Genomic DNA, 22930 nt, shown 5'->3' with positions numbered 1-22930 from the left:
ATTATAGATAAACGCAAATAACTATTGAACAAGTTTGACCAATTATAAAAAATTGGAAAAGATTTCTTTTAAAATAAGATATAATCATATTCTTTGTTTTGTGTTAACTCAAAATTAAACAAGTAAAAAAAACGAAAATTGAACCAAAACAAAAGTTTGTTAAAAGTTTGCTATTGTCCAGCACCAACAGATGCAATCACCATCATTCTTTTGTCTTCCGCAGCCTGCTACGATTGTTTAATTTTTTTTTTGGGTAAAACAATCGCAGCTGCAGATCATCTCGCTCTCGCTTTTTCTGCGTTCCCTAAGCTAAGGACGCTTGCGCGCAAGGCGTCGCGACGCCCGTGCACCGTTTGCTTTCGTCAGTTGGCGTCCGGCCATCAGTTTTATCAGTCGCTGCTGTATGCGATCTTTTTTCCTCCAACAAAAATAATATATAAAAATAAAATAAAAATATTAAAATATTTTTGTCTGTAATTCTCATTGAAATTTTACATAAATACAAACATATATATGTATATTTAAGTTATACTTAACTTGAAGAATTCGAATCGAGTGCGCGCGAGATGTTTAATCGCTGAAGACGGCAGAAGGAGGACGACAAATTTAAAATAAAATGTGGACAAATTGAAAAACAAACAAAATAATAAATAATAATAGAAAAACGAAACGACGGTAGATAGAATAACATCGGAAACTTGTATAAACAAAAATAGAAATAACCGGTAGCAAAATAAACAGCGGAGCAGACACAGATTGTAAGTACGGAAAATAAATAGGTTTTTTCTTTTTAATTTTTCGATAAATTAACATTTCTTTTAGTATATGTACAATGCTCATATGTATCCTCGCACAGCATCATCCTTCATCCCCATCGTCATCATCCGGATATCGATGTCGCTCTTAATTGCTGACAACAACAAAAAAAAACATATTACAACCACTTGCCGCTCGTTGCCACAGCAACGAAATTCGATGCAACTCTATTAATTATCGCGGACGCAATTATTTCCGTACTCCCAAAAGTCTCTCCCTTCATCATTTTCACTTCGTACACAAAATAATAAAAACAAAAAAAAACTAATTCATCGGAATCATACAAACTTTCTCAAGACTATATAGAATATTTCAGGCTTTTCATCGAACGTCTCTCACGCGACTCTACAATTAAACAAGTTCTTTGTAACTAAAGACAAAACTTTTCACTCGATGCACGTTTCTACTAATCTCCAATTTGAATGTCTGCAATTATCATCTATTATCCTATTAAATTCATTTCCAAAAAGTTAAACAATTAATAACAATTAAGTCAAATGAAAATATTACATTTATTTATAGAATTTATCTACTTAATTTACTACTAACACCAAAATATGTTAGATGTTTAGATCTTTAATTATGAGCAATTTCCTTAAAACATAATTTAATTTATTTGAATTTTTTTAATAACCTCACCTCCAACCTAGTAGTAATAACTTTATTATACTTTCATAAGATTAATTTTGTTTGCAGTTAAAGATTTAATTAAGTTTACGTACATTTTCTTAATTAAATTTTTATGAACACAAAAAATTACTTAAATCATTTTACCAATCCAATTTCAACAGAAAACATAAATTTTAATCTTGAAATATTCACTATTTATTATAACAAATTAAAACAAAAAACAACAATTATATCGTTGTTTTGTAACGTTGTAATAATAAACTAAGTAGTAGTAGCAATTTAGGGGCAATAAAATATTAATTCAGTTTTCGAGTTATATCCGATGTTATGCGACATCTGATATAACGAAGATTAACTGTTTTTTTTGAGTCGTGAATGTTACGATTGGTTCGTAAAAGCAATTACCTTCAAATGGAATTATTTTGTGAGAGAATAAAGATAGCTTTAACATCGTGAGTTTCACTTGAATGGAAAAGCTCATCCTTAAAGAAATCTCCGTGTACGCCGCAACAAGTGTTTTACTTAAGAGGATGATAAAATCTTTTGAATATCTGTATAAAAAAATTATCCGACATTATTAATATAAGAATTTAAACTAATAAGTAGCTTTTATAGTTAATTTTAGAACTTATTAGCTCGCATATTTATCAAAAAGTCCTATAATATATTATGTTATTAATTATTCTTGTCTATAATATTTATAATAAAAGATTTGACCTGAAAAAGTACGAGAGTTTTCGTCATTAGTTTCGAAAATGTATTTTATATAGAAATAAAGACAGATGTAGGAATCGAAACAAAATCTTGACGAAGGCTATCTTTTGCCCTTCGGCGACTTTGATCAATATCGTATTATTATGCAAAAGATTTTGGTATTCATAAGCGAAGAGCATATGTGGACGATGGAAAAGTATTATAGTTGCCTTTATATTCAGAAAAAAAATAACCAAAGGGGAAAACTTTTTCTGTGAATAAGGAAAAATATCGCGGATATCTATGAAAAACAAAATATAACTGAAAAGCAGTATTGGTTGTAAAGGTTTCAATAAAAATTTCCTAAATAAAATTTAATAATTGTAATACTGTCGATTTTCTTTATATAAAATTTAATTAATTATAGATTGGCAAAAGAAATGTTGCAAAAGTTTTCAATTTTTAGCTCAACGTCAGTGATCAAAAGTTATTTAATCTGAGCTCTTATGTTTTTACATTGAAAGTAGGAAAAACTTTCTGTTAACTTTTCAACGTTTCAATCACTTTTTTTTTGTTCTAAGAAAAATATTAAAAAAAAATTGCGTCACATAAAATTCGAGTCCGCATCGATGAGCTAAGACCACATCCAATCAAAAGTTATATAAGCTAAGCTCTTACGTTCTTATAAAGAAATTAGCCAAAAGAAAAAGCAAACATCAAAGAACCGCCATTTTATAATCACCTGCTACGATGAAACGTTCGCATTTTTCGTTTCCTTTTTGATCATTGTTTGCTGCAGAGAAAAATATTCGTATGGGATTCCCTAATAATGTTAATACCGCTTTTTTGATTAGATCGATTCTTGCCGGATTTGGGTTAAGCAACAATCGAGGGGTAAAAAAATATCGCGATTCCGGCACAGAGAGCACACAGGAATTGAATTCGCATTGTTCGTAATTTAATCCACTTGTTTTAATTCCGAAATTTGATGGTAGCAATTGGAAATTCCAATTCGAATCAGAAGTGTTCAGTTTCAATGCACACATTATTCTGTTTCGATTGTTTTTAATCATCGAACGTTTATCAATTTAGTAGAGTATTTACGCAATTGTCGAATTCATTTCAAATTTTGTCGATTTATATTTAAATTGTTTATTTCATTCATAGTTATCCAATTAAATTCAATATATGTCAAATTTTTATTCTGGTTTTGAATGATGATTTAATACATCTTAATTATTTGTCATATACATTTAAAAATCAAAATACCAATGAATGAGTAGTTGTTAAATTAATTTCAATACTTGAAACGTATTGAAATTAATTTAACAACTTCTTCATTATATTTTTGACTGACAAATTTTTAATATTGATACTTTTTTTATATACATTTAATAATCAAAATATCAATTAATCAATAGTTATTTATGAAATATACGATTTTTATTTATTTTTTACTCCTTTCACAGTTGCAAAATTAAATTCAAAATCCGTCAAATTTTTATTTTATTTTTAGGATACATTTTAAACATCAAAATGTATGTGAATCAATAGTTGTCAAATAAAGTTCAAAATCTGTCAATGTTTTTCCGAAATATTTAACATCAAGATGTCCACGACTCAATAATAATCGCCAATTAATATGCGAATGTGTCAAAGTTTTTATTTTGTTTTTAGGACAAATTTGAAATATGGAGATATCTGTGAATCGATACTTGTCAAATTAACGTCAAAATCTGTCAAAAGTTTTCAGAAATATTTAAATAATAAATAGATTGTTTTGAATTTACATAAAAATGGTTGTAACTTAAAAAAATTATGATTTTTTTACGATTACGAACAAATAAATAATAAAATTATAAACTTTTAAAATTTCAAGTTTTCATTGCTTTACAGTTCGACATTTTCGTTATTTTACACGTTTATCATATTGTGAAATAAATAATGACCAAATTCGTTTTTCACGATTAATTAGTAGACGTCTTTAATTTATGTATTTTGGCGTGAGAGTAAATATACAAGGGTAAAGGAGTAATCAGACTAAAACCTCTCCTGCGTGCTATCAATTACGCAATGCAATTATAAAATGACGCTGAAATCAAGTTGCACTATTCCTATGCAATAATTTGAATCATAGAAAAAAAAACAAATGAAAAACAAATATAAGAACATGGAGATTTGATTTGATTCCACTTAATTCGTTCGCTACGAAAACACTTGTGATTAATTCGGCGTTGCCGAAAAATACAATTGCCGAAACGCAGCAATCTCTGATGCAGTCTATTCCCTATTTGTTTGTTTGTTGTCTAGTAAACATTTTCAGATTGTTTCGGTGTGTTTACTACGAAACGTACTTATGCATACACCCATAAAGAGTATTAATCAATCATTATTGTTATCTGGCATTTAAATAAACTCGTGTTATCTGGAGTTCGGTGAGTTTGCTCCAGATTAGCATATAGATTAAATTAACTTTTACAATAAATATACATACACACACTCACACTATAACTCTAATTTTACCTCTTTCCATCCAGCTCTTTTGCACGCAATTTACCATCGAGAACAAAACGATCATGCTTAACGCCCCGGAATTCATTAAAAGCGAATCCCACGCAAACGCGATTTCGCATCATACAATTGCGATTCCGTCCATACACATTCCTATAATTGATGTTCATTTCACTGCTAATGCCAACTATATTTTTTTTTAGAACGGATTTAGTAGCGTCACCTGTTGATCCCCGTTCAGCACTATTTATTTGTTGCTTTGTCCCACATTGAACGACAATTACAATACAATCTATTAATTTGCATGATTTTCTAAAAAAAAAACTTTGGATAATCAAAATTAATTAATAAACGTAATAGTTGAGTAGCGACATATTAGTTTAAAATAAGATCAGGAAAATAAAGTGTCATAAAAGAAACGTTACATTTTTGTTTTAATGCCATTTTTGATCTAATGAGGTTAAGTTAATTTTTATTTTACAATTACATTATTAAAAGATTTAATTTTAGATTGATTTATTTCATTTAACTACTATATTTCAATAATGTAGATATCGAAATCAAAATATATAAATTATACATTTTATTATCGATTTCAGCTATTTTATTTCAAATATTTAATACGTATAACTTTCACTAATGACTACTAAGAAAGGTTACTTTATTAATTCTCAGATTTACTGGTTCTGCGAAACAATTCATCAAACTTTGTAAGTAATTTCTATAACTTAACATAAAAGAAATAATTTAAATCGCTACCATCATTTGTAGGAGCGTTTTTATTGGAATCAACGAATTTGTTTGTAAAACTATTATAATTACAAAATATCTGTAACCAAATCATAAGTTTCTTGTTCCATTGAGAAGGAAATGCATATTACATTCCGAATTCAAACTAAGCTTGATTAATCCAAAGTTTGGTTTCTTTGAAGAGTTTAATATCACTTATACACAATAAGCAGCTCTCTACAATAAGCTTGAAACTTTGATCCTGGATGTTGTAACTACAGCCGGATAAATGAGTCGCAACGTTAAATTAATCCTCATAATTAATGAACGTATTTACGGATGGATGCAAACTTTGCACGCTTTGTTCGGACTTTGTTTGTGAAATAACTTAAACGAGAAAATGTCAGCAGTGATAGAAAAACTAGAACGTACTATTTTATATCGGTGGCAATCGCAAGCCCGACAACCGAAATACGGTCAATCAAATTTCCGACGTTTGAAATGACGACTCTATCAAAATCCCGACTATATCAAAATCACGACTATATTAAAATCTCGACGGTATCAAAATCCCGACTATATCGAAAATGTCTACAATAACATTTTTAAATTATTCCGGATTTAAATTGTTATTAATAATTAATAATAACAATTCATAATCTAATTGTATTTGAGATTATTTCATAATGTTAAGCTTTATTATGAATAATTCAACAAAATCAAATAAATTAATGATAATTTATTGTTATTAATAATAAAAGTGTAGCACAAGGTGACTACACTCCGAAATAATTTAAAAATGTTATTGTAAAAAAATTTGATATAGTCGGGATTATGTTTGTCGGGATTAAGGTTGTCGAGATTCTGATACAGACGGGATTATGGTTGTCAATATTTTGATGTAGTCAGGATTTCGAACGTCGGGATTCCGACACAGTTGGGATTTTAAACATCGGGATTTCAATAGACGGTCTATCGGTTGTCGGGCTTGCGATATAGACCCATTTTATATATACTTTGAGTTGTGTCAGTATCAATCAGACATATGATTGTTTTGATACATGAGTTTTGTTTTAGCATTTAAAATTGTCTTTGTATGTACTTAAGTTTTATAATTGTTGCATATAGTAAAAGAATTAATAAAATTTTATAATTGAAAAATATTTATTTTGTTATTAAATAAAATCATTTATGTAAATGTCAAATTGTAATCAATTTACTTATTATTGAATGTCAAAATCATAACTGAGATGTATAAAATTTAAAATTTAAAAAAATCTAGTGGAATTTCTTCACGTCAAACTTTAAAAAAGTTTATCTAAAAGTGAATCTAATCAAAAGAATTTTATCTTGCATTTGCAAATACAATTTGGAAGAAGTTTTATGATTCAATAGTAAATATTTGGATGGAGATGAACTGTCTTCTACAAAGCGTAAACTCCAGAAACGAGAGAAAATTTTCGCGTGCGCGAAAATGCGGAACGAAACGAGGAATGCGCCAAATTGAAATACTTTTATGTCTGAGGCAGTAAAAAAAATCCTCTTTCGGCAACGAAAAGATGTCGCCCAAACGAGCGCATAGGATTTTCATTGGAATTTGTTTAGGTAAAATATTAAATTCTTGTTTGCGCAGTTTGAATAATTGTGAAATTCCGCGGCGGAACTGGATTAGTAGACCTGTTCAATTCGCTAATGCCTGAAAGTAACATGACTTCGTGAATATTGTATCTGTATTTGCGTCGTTCTCAATTATTTTTTGGTGGATTCGCCGGGTATTTTTCGTTTGCATTTTTATTATTTTGTGAATTCTCATTATCATTCGCGCTTTTCTTTTACAACAAAATTCAAATTATATATTAACATGTGTCAATGGAATGTCAAATTTTGTTTACGGTTTTGTAATTTATTATTCCTGAAAAAAAAACATACCAAATTAATAACTATTTCATATATCAATAATATCAAAGAAATGTCAAATTTTATGATTATGCAATTTATTATTCTTGGATACAAAATACTAAATTAATAACTATTTCATTAATGACATGTGTCAATGAAATATCAAGTTTTATTTACGATGTTAGAATTTATTATTCTTAGGAAAAACGTACCAAATTAATAACTATTTCATTATTGACATGTGTCAATGAAATGTTAAATTTTGTTAACGATGTTCGAATTTATTATTCTTGGTAAAAAACGTACCAAATTAATAACTATTTCATTATTGATATGTGACTAAAAAATGTCAAATTTTGTTAACGTTTTTATTGTTATTGAAGAAAATAACAGGAAATTAATGATCATTTCAATATTAACATTGTGGTGCCCACTCTCCGTCATAAACACTTTAGCATGGACAATAATGTTTGCCCTCTTTTTCTCTTGTGTTCGCGATCAAAGTAATTTGTGTTTTGCTTGTTAGTGTTCCCCGGCCGTTGCCTGGGAGAATTGTTATAAAAAAATATTAGAAAATTTGTGAATAAAAAAAGTGATATATGTCCTCCCACCGTAGTCTCTTTTAAGGTTCTCCAAAACATGTATCAAATTTTGTTTACGATGTTCGAATTTATTATTCTTGGAAAAAAACGGACCAACTTAATGACAATTTCGTATTGACATGTGTCAATAAAATTTTCAAGATTATTGCAATATTATTGTTTTTCTATACGATTTTGATAACATAAATTACTGAGAAATATTTTAATAAGTAATCTTTCATGAATTTTCTTATGGTGAAAATGGTTTTGATTCTCATTTTGTAATTTGTACATTGATTTCAATAAAATACAAATATTTAAAACAAGTTTTAATTTTTTATTTTAATTTTCAGCGTGCTCAATATTTACTACAAACTGTATTAAACACAGATGTAAACAAATTTTAAAGGAAATACACGAAATGGGTTTCTCCGAATTTTAATTATCTCAGAATCAAGGGACGTCACAAAGCCTTAGAACTGAATTATCTCCTAGTATATTAAGAAGGGTTTCCGAAGGGCCTCAATTGCCATAAACTTGAAACGTCAAAATAAGCAAATACGATGAAGTCTCTGGAAAGTTTACCATTGAGGGAACCGGAAACGCCGCGTCGGAAGATTTATCGGCGGCTTCGGTAAACGGAAACGCGTTCCGGCACGTATATCCTTCAGAATTGCTCCGGTTTCTCTTCTGAAGAAATTGCGAAGATGCTCTGCTTATATATACAATAAAAAAAAAAACAAGGAAATAACAAGAAAGAGTAAAACGTACGGTTCACATAACTATTCATTTCCTGTCACTTCAAACGTTCTTCGAGAACAATATTGCGAGGAAATAACTTTGTTTTGCTGTGTTTCCTGACTCGGTATATTAGTATTAAATTAATTTTCGAAAACGGTTTAAAACCTTTATCGAGTTGGTTAATGTTTGATAAAGTTTAAGAGATATAAATTGTCCTGTAATTGTATTTCTTGAACGTCAGTTTACGAGTAAAAGTTTGAAGTGAAGTTGATCGAAACATATTTTCTCTAAAGTTATATTAAATGCAGAATTCAAATATACATAAAGTTGCAATGTTATTAACATTGTAAAAGCGATTTCACCTATTGACTTTAATGCGTATAAGAAAAACAACAGAAGTATTTCATTCTTTCTATGTCTGCAAACATCTTGGAGATGAAGAAATATCCCCGTTTAGTTTAATATTTTGAGTGACAGCTGTCATTTGGAGGGGAGTGTGCGTGAAATAAATAATGTTCGGCGTGAGATAAATCCGTTGGATGAAAGGAGCAATGCGTTGGATTCAAAGATGATGGACGGCAGAGCTTTTTCGTATTTTTCTTTTTTTTCTTCTTCATTCGTTTTATAAAGGAGAATGGTTGGACATGGAAGAACTGGGGTGCGTTTGATTATATCGTAATATGAGCGAAGAAACAAATCTCGTGAGAATATCTTGGAAGGAAGGGACGTAAGGGAATTATAAGGGTTTATAAGGAGATAATTAAAAAGTTAAGAACATCTTTCGTATCATGGAAGTAGATTATAACTTTATGCATACAGATTTTAATAAGGATTTGAATTTTCCATAAAAAGCGTATATAATGTTATGAAAAATATATTTAAAATTGTTCATATCCATAATAATTATAATTTATGGAGAAGTATAAACCTAATCTAAACAATAAACAAATCGAAAATGTCAATTGTTTCAGAGTAAACTATGGAAAATATAGTAGAATTTTATTATTTAACCTATCGGTCGGCAAACTGCGGCTCGCGAGCTACGCGTGGCTTTTTGAAGCTCTGAAGTAATAATTATAACATTTAATTAATCATTAACATTAAAAAAATATATTTGTAGCAATCGAATATTTGGTAGTTATATCGTTGTGGAGTCTGTGGAGAGGTTTATGAATATTAAATGCAATATTCTTAATTAGTTTTATTATCAGAGTTTTATTGAGAAGTCAACTATACAATAGTTGATCTCATGGATTATTAACTAAAAGTTATATTCCCTTCTTAAGTTAATAATTACGAAGCAAGAGTTCTTCCCTGAACTCTCTAATAAATACCATGTCCACACTTCAACCATCCAACTAAAACTAAATTTTGGAACGGATTAAACTCGTTAAGCGAGGTTCCACTGTTCCACTTTTAACAATCCTATTTAAAAATAACTAACAGAATATCGAAATTGTAAATTATTTGAAATTTATATTTATTTTTCAAATATGAATATAGTAAAAATATTAAATATATTATGCTTTTTACAACATTTTCTTTCATCTTGATTAAAATATACAATTGATCTTGAAAATCTCTACTTTTAATTCTAATGTAAATACGTTGGTAACCATAACGATTGGATTTAAATTATCCTCGTACTTCCTTTGCTTTCAATAAGCGAAATATCAATATTAAATTTCTCCATTCAATTATACCATGCTGACGCATAAACTTTGGAGTCAATTGAGGAGAATACTGAAGCGAATCTATCCGATACCCACCCATAACTCCGGAATGTTTACTCTAAGAGATTAATAAACGATTTGGCGGTCGTGGTCGTCCTTCAAATTTCAAGTTTAATTAAATACACGCAAGTTTTGAGTTACGAACATTTGCTATTTGAATGTTGATAGCGTCTCAGAAAAATAAACAAAATTAGATTTTCTTTTTGTTTGTCTTTTTTTATTATTTTACATTAAATTTGATTTTTCAATGTTGGTGACTAGTTTTTTACCCTGACCCTTTTGATAAAATTTTCGAAGACTTTTTGCAAGGCAATTATGGTTGTTTGTGGTTTGTTATGCAAATCACATGACCAGGATAATGTTGTCGTAACAAATCTTGCTGTATGTTATGTTGCACCATCCTGTTAAAACCACATTTCTTCGAGGTGCATGTCTTCCAAAAAGTTAGATCATTTTCAAATAAAGAACTGTCCATTTACAAGTCCAGCATATATTCACACAAAATAGTGACCCTTTGTAGGTTCATCGTTTTTTTATTGCAAATTCGAAAATTCTGCTTGTTAACAAAACCATTCAAATAAAGCTGCTAATGATGGTAATTAAAAAAAATGAAAAAACTTTTCAAACAGTCCCCGCAAAACTTTAGCGAAATTTGTAATGTGTTTTAACACTAACAATACGTTGTTCTTTTGTATAGCGATCTATTTTTAATAATCTCAATAACAGAGGATGACAAATGTCGAACATTAGAGTTTCCAACTTAAACACAAAAAAAAATCGAGGGAAACTTAAATCCGGCTTACCCGATGGAACACATATCTTTCTTCAATTAATTTTTTAGATTAAATTTTACTATTAATCTTTTATGAAGACTTAGATTAATTATAATTTGTTAATAAATGTAGAATAGAATAGATTACTCATAATATTTAGTTTCGTAACGGTCATAAAAGAACACAAAAATAATTCAACAATGTAAATTATGTTTTTGTTGTGGATGCGCCAGGTTCAGTAATGAAATAATTAACTTATTATATGGATATTTTTTTTGGTAAAAATGAAAACAAAAATATCTAATGTAAGAACATTAATGTTAAAAACATTATTTTTATTTTATAACGACCGCAAAAGAAAACAAAAGGAATTTAATTATCTTCGCTCATTTTTATGTGGATACGCCGGGGTATTATTGAAATATTAAATTTTCATTTTTTAAATATGTTATATTTTACAGTAGATTACTTTTTGTGAGAGGTCAACAAATTTAAAATATTGTTAAGTTCAAAATTTCTTAAAGACCATTGTGAAAAATATGTTTTTACGCGTATATTGAAATATTAACATTTTTATTCTACATTATTTCATAATTTTTGTCTAGTCCTAAGGATCATTTTTTTTTAAATTAAATTTGCTGAATTTGTAAGTCTAAATAAAATTAAAAATTTGTTATTCATAGAAATATTTTTTATAACAATAGGTTTTTTTTTTGTTTAAATTATTATTTTATCATATGACGGTTGGTTAATAAATTACTCAAAAAATAAAATTTTCGATATCAAAGTACAAAAATTTAATTAAATACTTGCAATTAAACTTTTAGTTTATTTGTAAAAACCATCATTTGCATAATGACAGCGCCAATAATAATAATAATCTTTATATAACGGCAGTAAAGGAAATTATAAAGAAGAATGAAATGACCTTCATTTAGTTTGTGTGCGTAGATGCGCTGGGTATTTGTGTTTTCACCCCTCCGGCAATTTAATAAATACGGTTGTAAAATGTTAAGAGGCGAGGACGGGGATGAAGTGGAAATAGATATTCCCGCTTTTCATCTGAGGCGAAAACACCAATAATGTAGATTGTTATCGGGTGCAAGGAGCAGCAATAATCGAGTTTTGCGGAGTGAAAATCGTCGAGTCTGCGAGAGGATTTGATTGCATCCGGTATAGGTTTCAAGAATACTCCTCACCCTCCCACATACACACAAACCTTCGATCGACCATTTTCCAATTTAATCCTTTTAAAGTAATGAATTTTATACAAGCGCCGAAGAAGACAATTTCCTAAAAAACTGGAATGGAATTGAAAACTCGGTGCGTCCCCGGCGAAGGTCGTCATCGCAGCGAAAAGTGTTTTTCCTTTTTCCTCTCTTCGCCTTATTTTTTATTTTATTCCTATTTCTCTCTCCGTAATCCCGCAGCGTATGTTATCCACACGAGTAGAAAGGTGTTTTGTGGTCGCATTTATACCACATCTCCAGCTTCACGCCTCTTTGTTTGGGTAGTAAAGTTTCTTTGTGGGACAGTATTAATTCCCACCGCAATTTGCCTTTCGTGTGGACCCAAGCATCGTCTGCTAATAGCTGAAGAAGGTCGAGTTACGACGCTCTTTGGTATGCAGCCAACGTTCGGATACGCATCATCAAACCCACTTACCTTTTTCCCTTCACCCATTTTCCGATAATTCCGTGGAAATTGCGTGATAACAATTCAAAAACTTTTGACACCGTAATTTTCCCAGAATCATCGATTAATTATTTTTTTGCAATAGACCGTACAAATCCGTTCTCACTTGCTTTTGTACATCATTGGCTCCGCAATCGGGACCGGATATCTCCTTCTCTTTTGTTTTTCCGTCTCAAAGCGCTTTTGATTAATGACTACGTTGCAGCTAATCTGCTGTTTTTACTAAATCAATTCTAAACAAACCGATCCTGTTTACGCAATCAATAAAGAGTTAAATATTACTTATAGTTAAGCTACTTCATATTTCATAATGAAATTATAATATTTTTGTAATCACATTAAATTAAATTTTCAGTATTCCTTAAAAATAACTTGATTTTAGATAAATTATTGTATTTACATTAAATATTAATTATTCACTAAATTTACTTAGTCTTTCTTAACTAAACTACATTTGTCGAAAAGCAAAACAATTTTAACACATAAGAATTTATATAAAAATCTTGTTTGTCAGGAACCGTCAAAACGTTGCGAAAAACAACTGCGAATACTAAACAAATCCTTATATGGTTCAGAAGACGCGTCTCATGTGCGTCGTGATCAATCCGGTAAAACGTTTAAACAATCCTTATATGGTTACAAAAACGCAACTTGTTTCCATCGTGATGTATCAGCTATAGCTGCGTACGATAATATGGCCTCAAAACTTTGTTCGTTTTGCACAATCGATAAGAATGTAATAAAAATTAGACGATTATTTTAAAAATAGCCTTATATGGAAACGATAACCATTCTTCACTAAGAATCAGCAGTTATTGCCAACCAAAAAATCAAATTGTAACTAATTATAAAAATAACAAATAAATCATTAAAGACTAAATATTAATTATATATAATTAAAAAAAAGTCAACTGATGCAAAGAGCCACTGACTAAATATTATTTTAGTATTATTTTTTAATTACAACTTTCAGGCACTAAATTACAAAGCGTATAAATTTGCAATATACAATTTAAAAGCATTTACTTGACAAGTAACTTTTCAAGTACATATACTTGTCGATTTAAACACTAAGCGGTGACAAGTTAATTCTGCAACCATGTTATGTAAAAACAATAATAATTTAAAAGGAAAATAATTCAATTAAATATTTATAAATTGAAATTAATACACTGGAACCTTGCTTAACGAGTATAATCCATTCCAAAATATCCGGATTTTTACTCAAAAATACCAATCTATCACACAAAAACGAATTTAAGATTTCTAAAGACATAATTTGTATATTTTTTTAGATACATTTCAATGAAAAGAAAATACAATATTTATTATATACATTTGAAGAGAACTTAGTTTTAATAAAATTTTAACTGGAGAAAACTAAATTTTAATAATTTAGTTAGTTTATCCACTATCATGCTGAGAATCATCTAATTCAATTGTTCATATTCCGTTATGATTATTGCAGTTTGCTGTAGTTTTATATCATAAAGAGGCCCGACTTCTTTGGACGAGTTTCTTTTATGTATTCCTTCCTATTTTTTCACATTATCCTTCGAAATTTGTTAGTCTAGTTTCAAGGACTAATACTTCTACTTATTATTAATGTTATTTTAGTAGTTAAATGAAATTTATTGAATTCGAAATGATAATTTTAATTAAAAGAGTAAATACAAAGAGGCGTTAGTCCCTAGACCAGCGGTTTCCAACCTGCGAGGCTCTCCTCCCAGGGTGCAAACTATTGGCAGTGGAGGCGCCAATTTTTTTTAATAAATTAATTTTTATACCATAAAATGTTCAAATAAATAAAATGAGTCTATATTATTTAATATAATAAAACAATAAAAGGTAAGGGAGGCGTAGTAGCATAAAGGTTGGAAACCGCTGCCCTGGACCAAAGTCCTTAATTAAATTTTGTTACACAATTGAACGAGTGAAATAAATCTAAAACAATGCAATTTGATGTAGTCTGCAGTCATCTTTGTAACAAATTCTGAGATGTTCAGAAAGGCACTTTGACGACTAAACTACTCTTGTCGCAAAAGATGGGACACGCAAAGGGCAATTTGTTACGAGCGGAATTAAATAGATTTCGCAGCGAGTGGAAATATTTCTCAACGTCTGTTCTCTTCAATCTTTATTTCCAGAGAAAATACTCTGGATTCGGATGTATTTTTCACTCTGTTTTCACTGGTCTCGGAATAATTTCAGTCGGATGCGAATCCTTTTAGCGCGTGTTTCTATTTTTCCTCATCGATTGCCGTGGTTCTCTCTTCGATAACGCAATCTTTTTCTTTGATCTTTGTGCGTTTGATTTTGGTTCACCGCATGGTTTTCACAGAACATCATGCAATGAAACCTTCGTACGTATCCTGCTGCAAAAACATTAATACTTTCGCAGTTTAGTCTTTACTCATTATAAATACAGTTTACTTTAGCTAGGATTTTAAAATCGCAAAAAAGAGACTTAAGGGAATTAACATTTAGAAAATTTAATAGTTCAAATAGTAGGCAATCATATTTTGTTTGAATCTTTTAAAATTAACTTACTAGATTTGTAATGTTTGTTTTATATAATAATATTGCAAACTAATAATAAATTACTCATTTCGCTTACATTCTATTTTTTGTTATAAATTTAATATTGTTTACTAGATATTTATATGATGCAAAGTATAATACAGATTGAAGTAAATCAATGAATTATTGTGATAAAATCGAATTGCCACATACGTCTATTTGCTTATTCAATCCGGTGCAAAGTCATTAATAAAAAGCAATCGTAATAAACAACAAAATCTATCAAAATAATTAACGGACAAATGGTAAATAAATCTATTAATGGAAAGAGTTCACTTCACAGCCGAAATACTCGCTTATTATAGAATAAGTTAAGTAACCATGGAAACATCGAATGGCACTAAAAGGACGGGAACGTAACGCGATTGAGGGAATTCCACGAAAGCGATAACGATACAGTACACACACACACACACACGAATACACCTCATGATTTGGTCTGCAAATATGTGCACGTCGCATTTCCCATATTTACATTCAACAATAATGGAAAATGCTACGAATTTATTGCAAACTGTTAACAAATATATAAAAAATACTAAATTAAGTAATAATTGTACTAGCCTTATTTGTTTGTTATTAAACTAATTATCGGTGGGCGAACAATGGACAATGAATTTTACTAATTCACCGACAATTATCTGAGACAATGCTCGAAAACATGTTTGTCTAGTCTTGGACCAAAAACAAGGAATTTTTGCATAATTTTGTTGTTGTTGTTTTTAATATAATTATTTTTTGATTGTTGCAGATTGAAGGTGCTAAATCGTAGGTAAGATGTACGGATTAATTTTGGAGAATTTGTCGGAGTACATCAAGCAGACTTACGGAGAAGAAAAATGGGAGGAGATCAGGAGGTCCGCGTCCGTGGATCAGCCCAGCTTCAGCACGCATCAAGTTTACCCCGAAAACTTGATCCCGAAGTTGGCTAAAAATGCTATAAAGGTATAATATTTGTTAAAGTTTATGAAATTGCGTACTGATTTTTCGAATGTTACAGATTTTGAATGTGAGTGAAAGGGAGTTCTTCGATCAGATGGGCGTCTTCTTCATCGGGTTCGTGAGTCAATATGGGTACGATCGCGTGCTGTCCGTATTGGGTAGACACATGAGGGATTTCCTGAACGGATTGGACAATCTGCATGAGTATTTGAAGTTCTCGTATCCGAGGATGAGGGCTCCCAGCTTCATCTGCGAGAACGAGACGAGACAAGGCTTAACACTTCACTATCGCAGCAAGAGACGCGGCTTCGTCTACTACACGATGGGACAGATACGCGAGGCAATTACCATTGCGGCGTCGATTAGATGAGAACTACCCATCAATCTGGATGTCTTGTTCCTCAGGTGGCGCGACACTTCTACCACAAGGAGATGAAGATCGATCTTGTCAAGGAAGAGGTCCTCTTCGATATGATCCACGTCACCTTCCAACTCACCTTCGACAACAGGGCCTTCACCATGGCTTCCCTGGCGATGACACGAGAAGAGAAACATCTGCCGATCAGCGCGTCTGCCCTCTTCGAGATCTTCCCATTCTGCGTTGTATTTGGGTAAGAACACCTCACTCGAAAACCTAAAAAAAATATACCATAAATATCAATTAAATAAACATTAGCTTAATACGACATATAATAGATTCATATGTCATTTTTACACTTACATGTCATTTTTGATATTTTTAAACTTATAACATCATTTTTGACATTTTAGCACATTGCACAAAAAAAAAACATTTTACATAAAATAATTACTTCAATATTTTTTTATAGTTTTCATCTTCAAATTAAAGTAACGCTTATTTACTTATAAATATATTAATGTTGGGTTAAGTTGAATTAGTTTATATTATATAATCAAAACTATATAATATTATTTTAATACTTTATTAAATATTAGTTTTAATTGGGCAAAAAGATTTCGACCGAAATTAGTGCCAACAAAAATTTATAATAAAAACTATTATTTTTTTTAATAATAATAATAATAATGATTATTGCAAATATAATAGAAACATAACATAATAACAAGAATAATTATTTTGATTCCTTCATTTAATTATATTTATAATTCCTGTTTCCTACATTTAAAAAATCAATACTGGAAAATCTGAGGAAACGCTCAGAATAAACGTTTTAGGGTTGACGTTGTAAAGTAATCCTAGACGATTGTGTCTGGAAAGGAATTTCCAAAATATTACAACACAATTTGCACAAATAACAACAACAGCTAAATTAAAAAATACCGTCTGATATAGGAGAATATCAGTTTTATGATATAAAGTGCATAAACTAAATTGTATTGGATCTATTTTGAAATGCACGTATAATGCATGAATAACAGTTACAAACAAAGTGTTTGTATGAGAGAGCGCGAGATAGAGATTGAAACGTTTATAATAATACTATACTCTGCGTTTATCGGTTAGCTGGATGCAATTTATAAATATAATACGTACTTATTCGAATAGTTTCAAGTGGAAGGAAGTCAACGAAATAAGCATTATCTGACAAATATTGCAATTCGCTCGTTGTTTTTAATAGATTAAGTATGTCATGTATGATGACATGTATGGATTAATTAGAAATGTTATGTTATATTATTAACTATTTAAATGTCAGTTTTAACGTTTTGAATAATGCTGTGGGATTAAACAAAATTTGGAGATGAAATTTTGAAGTAAAAAAATGATTCATAAGTATATATTTTATATTAATAAATAAACAATGAAATGAATTCATGAAATCGATACAATTATTGACAATTTAAATGTCAGTGTCAGCTGTCACAATTTGATTGATATTGTGGGCTATGTATGTTCGATTGATAAATAGTTTGGTTTAGATCAGATATGATCGTGAGAAGCATCGGGAATTCCCTGATGGTGATTCTTCCGGACGTGGTGGGAAAGAAGATCACTAATTGGTTCGATCTGGTCAGACCGTTGATCGAGTTCAAATTCCAGACGGTGAGAGGATCGTATTATTTTCTTGACGATATAAAACGAGTTGATTTATGTGAAATTTTCAGATTCTTAATAGGACAAACAACATCTTCGAGATGGTCTCAGTGGAGCCGGTGTTAAACGAAAAGCACGGAACCGATCGCAACGAGGTGCTGCTAATGAATGACGAGTCCGATTTTCCCGAAGAGAAAAATCTCCGTTTGAAAGGTCAAGTAATTGCAACGTGAAGATGAGGTGATTCGACTGTAAAATTGTAGGTCAGATGATTTACATGGATAACTGGAAAATGATGATGTACCTGGGGACTCCAGTAATGCCAGATCTCAACTCCCTCATCAACTCCGGCCTATATATCAACGATTTATCCATGCACGATTTCAGCAGGTGAAATTTAATATATTTTTTTTTAAATATGGTAAGAAAAATATATTTTTATGTTTCTTCAGAGATTTGATGTTGGCTGGAACGCAACAATCGGTAGAGCTGAAGCTGGCGCTTGATCAAGAGCAGCAGAAGAGCAAGAAGTTGGAGGAATCCATGAGGAAATTAGATGAAGAGATGCGTCGCACGGATGAATTATTATACCAGATGATACCGAAACAGGTTGCAGATCGGTTGCGCACCGGGGAGAATCCAATCGACACGTGCGAGGTTACAAATTCCTTCCTACTAAAACAAGTAAAACTCATGCATTTCCTTCCTTTTATGCTCCTCGCAGATGTTCGACAATGTTTCAATCCTCTTCTCCGACGTCGTCACGTTCACCGAGATCTGCAGTCGCATTACTCCAATGGAAGTCGTCTCGATGCTGAACGGAATGTACTCGATATTCGATAACCTCACCGAACGCAATAAAGTATACAAAGTAAGTAAACCTCAAATCCATCAACATCAATATTTTAACGTCAATTAAGAGAAACGTCAAATAAATCGTACGGAAACTATGACAAATCATCACGTTATTTCGAATAGTAATATTTCATATTTCGTCTGGACAATATTTAAAAAAATATAACTTAATCTCTAAATACTCAAAATAAATTATGATTTGTAACTTTTCGCATTATAAAAAGAAAACGATGTATTGATCTATAAAATGTATGTACTATAATTCTCTTGACAATTCAAAATCGTTCCGTCAATGTCAATATGAAAAAGATGAATCGTTTCGTAGATCAAGTCTGCTTTTTACAAAAAATAACGTTTATTATAATAAAGAAGAACGTTTCATTTGAATCACTTTAGAAATTTTACAAATTTTACTTCTATTTTACGTGAGTGGTGAAATCAAATTGACAAATTTATCAATTTATTCGTTTAGTATTGCGCTAAATACTATTTAGGACGTATAAATTGTTCAAAAAATTGACGTTCACGTGAATACAAAATGTAACCTACTTCTGAGTTGTATCAAACGCACACCTTAACACTTGATCTACTTTCAATCAACGATGATTACGAAACTCAAAACGTTATTTTGTACCATTCGCAGATTTGACCGTAACCGAAATTTTTTAAAATATGCATTATTAATATATTTGATTTTGGTTGAAATGATTTAGAGAAACGTCACGAATAAATTCATCCAATTTCATTCGTTCATAGCCTAGATGGAACGACTCAAATCTAGAAATACTCTTCGTGTGATAAATCTTGAATGAGACGAAGAAATATTATGATGCACGTCCGTTGTCTATGAAACGGTGTAACATATTTCATCCGTTCATTGTTATTCAGGATTTTGCTATATTATCAGAGAGTTATGTTTTTTTTATTATTAATATTATATAAGCTTTATTAATTTATATAAAGAATTTAAATAATAGAAGAACAATTTAAATATTTGATGTAAGTTCGTACTTTTTTTTTTAAATTGCATTAGTAGATTATCAAAAGATATGGACGATGCATGTAAAAGCGTGCAGAGAATTTATTTGTTCTTCTTGCACTCCTTTTTCTAATTTGTGGGGGTGGATTATTGCATCAGAGCGAGCGGCTATAAATCATTGATCCTTCGTCGGTCCTGCGAGTGTAATAAACTATGCTAATTCCATCAACCCTCGGCATACGTTTTTTCTTCTTTTTCTCTCTTTTCAACATTTCATCTATTTCCAGTGGTGAGGTAGCGGCAGCGACAAGACGATACTTGATCTCATTGGAGCGATGAATAGATATTGAATTACTGCAAAAAAAAATCGACACGGTGTCAAGATTTGACGCTTTTCGCGCGGATAATAAACCCAAATAGAAATATATTTATTTCTGTCTTGGACCGCGCGCGCGTGACATAAATCATATGGCAAAGACCCTTTCATATTTTTATTTTCCTCACACTCCGTTTCATTGTCTGCTCTTTTTTAGATCGATATGTATCCTAAGAGAGAAAAAGGAGCGTGGAAAAAGTGGTTTAAAATGTAATTTTATTGTTTTCAAAGGTTGAGACGATCGGCGATGCTTACATGGTGGTTTCCGGGGCACCGGAGAAGCAGGGGAATCACGCGGAAAGAGTTTGTGACATGGCTCTGGACATGATCGATGCGATCACCGACCTGAAGGACCCTTCAACAGGTTAAGAAGAAGATACATTATTGTCACTTTAAGTGCATTACAGATCGAAGTGAAGTGAGCGACGGTTTTGTTTTTATGCGTTTTTTGTGTGTTTTCAGGTCATCACCTGAAAATCAGGGTTGGCGTTCATTCGGGGGCGGTTGTTGCGGGTATCGTCGGTCTGAAGATGCCCAGGTACTGCCTTTTCGGGGACAGCGTGAACACGGCTTCGAGGATGGAATCGACGAGTATAGCGATGAAAATCCACATCTCCCAGTCTACCAAAGAGCTGCTGCCAGAGTCGTACAAAGTTCTCGAGAGAGGAGAAGTCGAGGTCAAAGGAAAAGGCGAGTACATACAAAATACAATTTCTTATTGCAGTTTAAAAACTTTTCAGCTTTGCAAACCTTCAGGACAATCCAAAACTAATCGAAAATATTGCGAGTAAATTACGAGTTATTTAATTATTTTATTTATATACACTTTTAAAGATCTCGAATAGTCCGGTTTCATACAGGAAAAAAAGTGAGAAATAAACAAAAATCGCTTATTACCAATAAAGTTATAATTTGGATCAAAAAGTTTTTGAAAGTTGCTTTTTCTTCTTGATAAATGTTTAATTAACAGGAACAAAGTAACCGCAAATGCGGTATTAGACTCGAAGCGATCGCAAACTAATCTAATCTAAACCATTACCACATTTACAAAAAGAAACATTTATATAATACTTATTCTTTTGCTAACATTTTCTTATTTCCTTCGAGCACGGTATTTAATGTATTTCGACAAAATATGATTTATACACATTTTGCTAATAATTACGATAATGTTAGTTATTATTAATCACAATATGAAATTATTATTTTCATCAATTTCCAAAACAATAATTTGTTTACTTGAATAGATTAAATTATCCAAGACTAGTTTTTATGGTACTTCCATACTTGCCAAGTAAATAGATATATTCCTTGTAACAAGATAATTTAACAGTTTGTAATTGGTTTGTAGGTGTGATGAAAACGTATTGGCTGCACGGAAGGGAATCTCGGCCTCCCCTGAATCGGACTTTGACCGCTGGCGAGGTGGAAGTCGAAGGTGATGGAGGAGCGACGAGCACCGGCAGTGCGGAAGACCGCAGAACAGGAATCTACTCGCCGATTACTTTCCAGGACGTGGCCCGCAGAAGCATCGCGAATTCTCCGATCAAGACGCCCGTCCACAAGGGCGAAATACCCGTCGTCCAACCGCAGCAGACGCGCGGCGAATCAGCGGGACTTCCTTCGTTCGCCGACATGAGGTTCCTGTGCCCAAGCTTCGATGATCCCGGCGACATCTTCGGCTGCGCCATCGGCGAAGCATTCAAACAGCAGCAGTCGGATGAAGTCCAACCTCAGGCCCCGAGCGTCCTCGTCCAGAGAGCAAACCACGTGCAGGCGCGCAACACAATCATCGAGTTGGGACGCGAAGCAAAGAATTCGAAGAGCGAAGGAAACCTCTGCTCCAAAGCGGACAAATCGCGACAGCCGAGCAAGAGCAAGAAGATGCCAAACAGCCAGAGCTTCAGCAGTCACCATCAGCACCAATGTTGTTCCGGTTTCGGATCGCACAAGACGCGGTTTAACAGCAACGCATGCAACATGCAATAAACGAAAAGTTCAAATTTGCGCTCGAACATATTAAATAATTGTAATGTATGTTTTATAAAAGAAAGAAAATGAAAGGTGTTTGTGTAGATTGGCACCGATTGTTCCTGACTCATGACACTACTATGCAACAAGTTTTTGGCTACAAGAATGGTCATAAGTAAACTTCAATTCTCTGAATTGCATAGAGAAAAAAAACAATTAACATAGTTCGCACGATCATCACAAATTTACACCTACACTCGTTCTTGTATTAAACATTAATTTGTTGTCTAGATTAATTATTTTGCAATAATATAATTACTCTTACCACAAAAAAATATATATTTAAATAACCAAAAATCAGCGTTTCCAAAATAATTTTAACTAACCTGAATAATATAAAAAAAATCCA

The 22930-nt window shown here is 31.5% G+C and overlaps 1 protein-coding gene across 1 annotated transcript; it reads left to right on the top strand.

The window, feature by feature from the left end:
• The first annotated feature begins 377 nt into the window (after positions 1 to 377).
• LOC108568107 (soluble guanylate cyclase 88E) lies at positions 378 to 22843 on the top strand. Its single transcript, XM_017929034.1, has 12 exons — positions 378 to 758; positions 16133 to 16326; positions 16382 to 16663; positions 16729 to 16934; positions 18226 to 18349; positions 18412 to 18553; positions 18604 to 18730; positions 18793 to 18997; positions 19065 to 19211; positions 20782 to 20914; positions 21013 to 21240; positions 21902 to 22843. The coding sequence occupies exons 2-12, from the start codon at positions 16159 to 16161 to the stop codon at positions 22537 to 22539; spliced, it is 2400 nt and encodes a 799-aa protein (XP_017784523.1). The 5' UTR covers positions 378 to 758; positions 16133 to 16158; the 3' UTR covers positions 22540 to 22843.
• The last annotated feature ends 87 nt before the right edge of the window (positions 22844 to 22930 follow it).

This window comes from Nicrophorus vespilloides, unplaced genomic scaffold (assembly GCF_001412225.1).
Source record: "Nicrophorus vespilloides isolate i.1.1-1 unplaced genomic scaffold, Nicve_v1.0, whole genome shotgun sequence".
NCBI classification, from domain to species: Eukaryota; Metazoa; Arthropoda; class Insecta; order Coleoptera; family Silphidae; genus Nicrophorus; species Nicrophorus vespilloides.
This window is presented reverse-complemented; position numbering and strand designations above follow the sequence as displayed.